General features: G+C 49.9%; 1 protein-coding gene across 1 annotated transcript; it reads left to right on the top strand.

The window, feature by feature from the left end:
* Window positions 1–2,319: 2,319 nt before the first annotated feature.
* LOC148104192 (uncharacterized) lies at window positions 2,320–6,583 on the top strand. The gene is made up of 4 exons (XM_087838296.1): window positions 2,320–2,848; window positions 4,950–5,120; window positions 5,433–5,452; window positions 6,020–6,583. Exons 1-4 carry the CDS (start codon window positions 2,320–2,322, stop codon window positions 6,581–6,583), a joined length of 1,284 nt encoding a protein of 427 aa, XP_087694422.1.
* The last annotated feature ends 375 nt before the right edge of the window (window positions 6,584–6,958 follow it).

Genomic DNA, 6,958 nt, shown 5'->3' with positions numbered 1-6,958 from the left:
CGCGGCCGGCCTCCGGACCTCCTTCGCCTGCGTTGCCGCTGCTGCCTTCTGCATCGCCGCCTCCAGTGCTTTTCACGCGGCCGGCCTCCTGAACTGAACTGTTTTGGACTGTTGTGTTGTCCACCTCCAGGCCGGCCCCCTGAACCTTTTCTGAACAGTTTCCTGGGCCCCTGTGCTTTTCGTGGACTTGTTTTTGTTTGTTTCATTTTGAACTGTTCTTGGGCCTTAGTGCTGCTGTAGACGCTCTGTTTTGGACTCTTGTTCCCTGTTTTTGGAGTCTAGCTCCTTGTTTTTGTTTTTGTTTGCCCCTTGTCAAGTCTGCATCTCTGTGTTATGTTTCCTGTTTTACTTTGAAGGTCCATGTCTTATGTTAATGTATCTGGTTTTGCTTCCTCTGTCTCGTTAGGCCTGATTTGCCCCAGCTGTGTTTTATTCCTGTCTCTCATTCCCTGATTGGTCCAACAGCAGACGTGTGCACTGTGGTCACGCCAGCTTAGAATCCATCCAAGTTTCATGGTTTATTAAAATAATCAAATTACACTATTTACATTTATGTTAGACTACTTTTAGTTAACTGCTTTAGCCCACTTACAATGAAAATTAAAAAAATATCTTGTTCATGACCTGTGTAGTAACAATAACTTGAACTCCAATTTTGAAAACACAACTTTCTTTTTTTTTTTTTTTATAAAGCTCTGACTTGTATTGTGAGTCTGTGGTCTGGGAGAGAGTCCTGTAACTCTCTACAAAATACAGTATATAATGACCAATGTTGCGCAATTAATTATATAGTTACTTTTTCAAAAAAGTAACTGAGTTTTGCAAACAACAACGTTTTTTGCAGCTGTATACCTAAAAATGCAGCCAAGGCGTTTTTTTAAATAAGCATTTCAAACTATTTACAGAACAATCAGCTGTTCTGCATCAAATTTGATGCCGCACAAATTATTTGTGTCATGATCCTGGGTCTTTTGACCCAGCGTTTTAAGTTTGAGTTTATTTTGTTCATTAGGTTATCTAAGTTCATTTGTTTATTAGATTTCCCTTGTGTATCCAACCCCTGTTAAGTCTCCCTTGTCCTTCATGTGCTTCAGGTCTGTGTTTCTTATGTTGTCATGTTTGCGTTTCATTATGTTTCCCATTTTATTTTGAAAGAGGTCCTGTGTTCCTGCATTTTGTTTTACTCTTCCCCTGTGGCGTTGTTATGTTCATGTTGTGTCTACTGTGCCTTTCTGTTCCATGTTTCAGGTCCCTATGTTCTGTCTCCCCAGTCTGTTAAGTTTACATGTCTTGAGTTCTGTCAGTGTGTTTCCTGTTTTACTTTCACAGTCTGTCCTATGTTTCTAGTTTTGCTTCCCTTGTCTCGTCCGGCCTAATTACTCCCAGCTGTGCTCTCCTCCTGTGGCTCATTCCCCCTCGTAATCACCTCCTGTGTATTTAAGTCCTCTGTTTTCAGGTGTCATTGTCAGGTCGTCTGTTGTCCACGCCATGTTTCCTATGCCATGCCATGCTTCCAAGTTTCTTGTCTAGGATTTTCTTATTGTTTGTTTAGATTTCCCAGTTTAGGTTTGTGTTAATTTTGCTTCAGTTTGCCTTGCCCTTTGTTTGTACCTTTTTTTACCAGCCATATTAAACGGCTCGCTTTTTGTTAACATTTCAAGTTCTGTTCCCTGTACCTTGGAGTCTGCGTTTTGGGTCCTTTTGTCAACCCCTACAGTCTGCCCTCGCCAGACTGTGACAGAACGACCTGACCCTAATGGACCCAGCAGACATCTGTGAGGATTTTTGGGAGTTCAGCACTCGTGTGACCATTCTCCATGGACAGTGGAAAATCTATTCTGCGTGCAGACAGGAGAGTGAGAAGGAGTCGGTTAGAGTTCAGCTGGACCGGATTCTGTCTGCATACCCGGCTTACATGGAGGGATTGTCGGAGGATTTGCACGGCTTCGTCCGCACCGTGTTGCCAAAGCAGCAGCCCCCCAGCATGCAGACTGAATTACTCCAGCCCCTCTGTGACGCAGCTCTCCCTATGCCAGCTATAGGAGTTAAAGTTGGCGTGTTGAGTCTCCCGCCTGTCTCCATGTCCATGTCATCGCAGCAGCAGACAAGTGCTGCATTTTCCTTGACACAACCAGTGGCTGCTTCTAGTGCCACATTCACCTCAGACATGGCGGCGCCAGCCTCCACAATCGTAGCTTCCAGGAGGAGGCGGCTTACAGCAGCATGAGGTGGGTGACTATATTCTGAATCCACGCGTTTTTTTCTAAGGAGAATATTGAAACAAACACTGCCTTAAAGGTTCATGGGCATGTTTATGAAATGACTAAGACTGACCAATTACCAGCCAAGTCTTCCACGGAACATCTTATCCCTCTGCACACTTACCTAGCATCCCTGTGTATCGATCATGCTATGACCCATGCTTCTAAGAAGTCAGGCTTTAAGACTATTTTCACTGGAGATGCTAGCCGTGAGGCTCAGCTAAGCCCCTGTGGGACTAAGATCCAGGCCAGATTGGATCCAGGGGCTGAGTTGGAGGACTCAGTTTGCTCTGGACCTCTCGTAGAGCCTGTTGCTGCTTCCATGGGGGGCACTGGGCAGTTGGTGCAGCCTCTTCCAGTGTCTGCTGGGGGTTCAGGAGAACCACTCCAGCACTCCGCGGCTCCCACTCCGCCATCAGTTCCTGCTGAGTGCTCTGGAGAGACCGCCCTGCCGTCTGCGGTTGCCATGCCGCCACCTGCCACGCCTCAGCCAGAGGTCTCCGCACCTGCTGGCTCTGCCTCGCCTGGTTCTGCCACGCCTCAGCCTGAGGACGACGCCTCGCCTACTTTGAAAGTCCGTGTCTCATGTATACAGTGGGGCAAAAAAGTATTTAGTCAGCCACCGATTGTGCAAGTTCCCCCACTTAAAATGATGACAGAGGTCAGTAATTTGCACCAGAGGTACACTTCAACTGTGAGAGACAGAATGTGAAAAAAAAATCCATGAATTCACATGGTAGGATTTGTAAAGAATTTATTCGTAAATCAGGGTGGAAAATAAGTATTTGGTCACCTCAAACAAGGAAAATCCCTGGCTCTCACAGACCTGTAACGTCTTCTGTAAGAAGCTTTTCTGTCCCCCACTCGTTACCTGTATGAATGGCACCTGTTTGACCTCATCATCTGTATAAAAGACACCTGTCCACAGCCTCAACCAGTCAGACTCCAAACTCCGCCATGGCCAAGACCAAAGAGCTTTCAAAGGACACCAGGAAAAGAATTGTAGACCTGCACCAGACTGGGAAGAGTGAATCTACAATAGGCAAGCAGCTTGGTGTGAAAAAATCAACTGTGGGAGCAATCATCAGAAAATGGAAGACATACAAGACCACTGATAATCTCCCTCGATCTGGGGCTCCACGCAAGATCTCATCCCGTGGGGTCAAAATGATCATGAGAACGGTGAGCAAAGATCCCAGAACCACACGGGGGGACCTGGTGAATGACCTGCAGAGAGCTGGGACCAAAGTAACAAAGGTCACCATCAGTAACACACTACAACGGCAGGGAATCAAATCCCGCAGTGCCAGACGTGTTCCGCTGCTGAAGCCAGTGCATGTCCAGGCCCGTCTGAAGTTTGCCAGAGAGCACATGGATGATACAGCAGAGGATTGGGAGAATGTCATGTGGTCAGATGAAACCAAAGTAGAACTTTTTGGTATAAACTCAACTCGTCGTGTTTGGAGGAAGAAGAATACTGAGTTGCATCCCAAGAACACCATACCTACTGTGAAGCATGGGGGTGGAAACATCATGCTATGGGGCTGTTTTTCTGCCAAGGGGACAGGACGACTGATCCGTGTTAAGGACAGAATGAATGGGGCCAAGTATCCTGAGATTTTGAGCCAAAACCTCCTTCCATCAGTGAGAACTTTGAAGATGAAACGAGGCTGGGTCTTCCAACATGACAATGATCCAAAACACACCGCCCGGGCAACAAAGGAGTGGCTCCGTAAGAAGCATTTGAAAGTCCTGGAGTGGCCTAGCCAGTCTCCAGACCTCAACCCCATAGAAAATCTGTGGCGGGAGTTGAAAGTCCGTGTTGCTCGGCGACAGGCCCAAAACATCACTGCTCTTGAGAAGATCTGCATGGAGGAATGGGCCAAAATACCAGCTACTGTGTGTGCAAACCTGGTAAAGACCTATAGTAAACGTTTGACCTCTGTTATTGCCAACAAAGGTTATGTTACAAAGTATTGAGTTGTATTTTTGTTATTGACCAAATACTTATTTTCCACCCTGATTTACGAATAAATTCTTTACAAATCCTACCATGTGAATTCATGGATTTTTTTTTCACATTCTGTCTCTCACAGTTGAAGTGTACCTCTGGTGCAAATTACTGACCTCTGTCATCATTTTAAGTGGGGGAACTTGCACAATCGGTGGCTGACTAAATACTTTTTTGCCCCACTGTATGTGTATGGTTTTGCTTCCTTTGTCTCGTTAGGCCTGATTTGCCCCAGCTGTGTTCCCCTCCTGTTACCCATTCCCTGATTGCTCCCCCTGTGTATTTAAGCCCTGTGTTTCTCTGTGTCTGCGTCGTGGTCTACCCTCATTTATGCTGTGTGTTCTGTCTGCCTGCTCATGTAAGTTTATTTGGATTTTTGGATTTTTGGATTTTTGTTACGTTTGCCAGCAATAAAAGCTGAGTTTTGAAATACACTTTTGCCTTCGAGCATCTGCACTTTGGGTCCTCCTTACCACCACTCCTGCCTGCACACAGCCCAAACCTGATAGAAGACCACGACCAGAACATGGACCCTGCAGACTCTTCAGCTTTTGAATTCAACACTGAGATGGAGCGGATGATTAATCTTCTTGCTGGAGGGTCCGAGGGACCGCTTCAGCCTCCTGTTCCCGCTGGAGAGTCCGAGGGGCCCGTCCAGCCTCCTGTTCCTGCTGGAGGGTCCGAGGGGCCCGTCCAGCAACCTGCCTCCGCTGGAGGGTCCGAGGAGCCCGTCCAGCTTCCTGCTCCCGCTGGAGGGTCCGAGGGGCCCATCCAGCCACCACCTGTGGCTCCCACGCCATCACCTGCAGCGTCACCACCTGCGGCTCCCACGCCGTCGCCAGCAGCGCCACCACCTACGGCTCCCACGCCGTCGCCTGCAGCGCCACCCTTGTCTGATCCAGCCTCCGAGTCTTCGCCCTCGTCTGGTCCAGCCTCCGAGTCTTCGCCCTCGTCTGGTCCAGCCTCCGAGTCTTCGCCCTCGTCTGGTCCAGCCTCCGAGTCTTCGCCCTCGTCTGGACCAGCCTCCGAGTCTTCAGCTTCGCCTGGTCCAGCCTCCGAGTCTTCAGCTTCGCCTGGTCCAGCCTCCGAGTCTTCAGCTTCGCCTGGTCCAGCCTTAGCCTCTGCGTCGTCTGGTCCAGCCTCCGTGTCTTCGCCTTCGGCGTTGTCTGGTCCAGCCTCCGTGTCTTCGCCTTCAGCGTCGCCTGGTCCTGCCTCACTCCGTCTAGCTTCGTCTGCGCCTGAGGTCCCCATGCCGTCTGGTTCTGCACGTCCTGTCCGACCTGCTCGTTCTGCTCGTCCTGTCTGGCCTGCTCGTCCTGCACGTCCTGTCCAGCCTGCTCGTCCTCCACGTCCTGTCCGGCCGCTTTCCAGGCCAATGACTGGACATCATTGCCGTCATGGACGGCCCCCTGAACTACGTCGCCGCCGCTGCCTCCCACTCGGCCGACCTCCTGATCTGCTCCGTCGCCGCCGGTGCCTCCCGCCTGCCCGGCCCCCTAAACTGTTTTCTGGGCTCTTGGGCCGTCAGCCACCGGTTGCCCCCCTGAACTGCCCGGGTTTGGACTATTGTGCCATCAGCCTCCGGGCCGGCCCCCTGAACTTTGTGTGAACTGTTTTTCCTGGCCGCCTGCGCCTGTCGTGAGCCTGTTTTTGTTCTGTTGCTTTCCGGGCTCCAGTGTTGCTTTTTTTTTGTTTCTGGCTCCTTGTGTTTGGTTTGTTTCGCCTCGTCTTGCCTGCCACGACCCAGCCAGAGGTCGACGCCACGCCTCTGCTCGTCTCGCCTGCCACGACCCAGCCAGAGGTCGATGCAACGCCTCTGCTCGTCTCGCCTGCCAAGCCATGTCCACGTCCAGCATGGCTGTTTCCGGGGCTTGTCAAAACAGCCTGTCCACGGAAACCCACCAAACCACCCGAGGGGTCACGTCCACATCCACACTACCGTCGACCGTCAGCCAAGCCGTCCGATGTTCTTCACACACGCCCACGCCACCGCCGGCTGTCAGCCAAGCTGTCCAAGTGTGGCCAGCCATGCCTGCTTCGCCACTGCCACCTTCCACATGGTCGTCCCCCTGATCTGCTCCGTCACCACCGTTGGACTCGTGGCCGGCCCCCTGAACCTTTGAACTATGAACTGTTATGCTGTCGACCTCCAGGACGGCCCCCCGAACTACTTAACTGTGGACTTTTGTGCCGTCACCCTCCAGGTCACCCCCCTGAAAGTGTTAAGAACTATCTCCTGAGCTTTAGTGCCTTTCATAGGCCTTTTGCACCCTTTTTGTGGGACTTTTGCTCTGGTTTTGGTCAGTTTTAAGTTCTGTTTTCAGTGTGTCATTGTCAGGTTGTCTGTTGTCCACGCCATGTTTCCTATGCCATGCTTCCAAGTTTCTTGTCTAGGATTTTCTTATTGTTTGTTTAGATTTGTTTGTTTTTTTGTCATTCCTAAAACTTTCCCCCTCCCTAAACAACAGATGACGTGTTTTGATTGGTCGACATGGTACATTTTTCCACCAATAGGAAAGGGTGGGGATTTTTGGTTTTGTTTTTGCTCACAGGTGGCGAGTGTTTTTGAGCGTTTTCCTTATAGAACGCCGTTTTTACCGTTTCTTCCCGCAGTAAATATAAACAACGACAGTATTCAGGAAGAAAACCAAACATTGCAAATATTTTTATCATAACTCTGGTTTTA

Source organism: Neolamprologus brichardi, chromosome 3 (assembly GCF_056152115.1).
Source record: "Neolamprologus brichardi isolate AB-2024 chromosome 3, ASM5615211v1, whole genome shotgun sequence".
NCBI classification, from domain to species: Eukaryota; Metazoa; Chordata; class Actinopteri; order Cichliformes; family Cichlidae; genus Neolamprologus; species Neolamprologus brichardi.
The sequence above is the reverse complement of the archived record's forward strand: the minus strand, read 5'-3'. Positions and strand labels throughout refer to the sequence as shown.

Bases quoted from the DNA above. Each gene is read 5' to 3' on its own strand.
- LOC148104192 (XM_087838296.1), top strand. From the start codon at position 2,320: ATGACTAAGACTGACCAATTACCAGCCAAGTCTTCCACGGAACATCTT. The intron at 2,849-4,949 runs GTATACAGTGGG...TTCCTGCTGGAG, and splicing joins TTTGAAAGTCCGTGTCTCAT to GGTCCGAGGGGCCCGTCCAG. The intron at 5,453-6,019 runs GTGTCTTCGCCT...GCCACGACCCAG, and splicing joins CGTTGTCTGGTCCAGCCTCC to CCAGAGGTCGACGCCACGCC.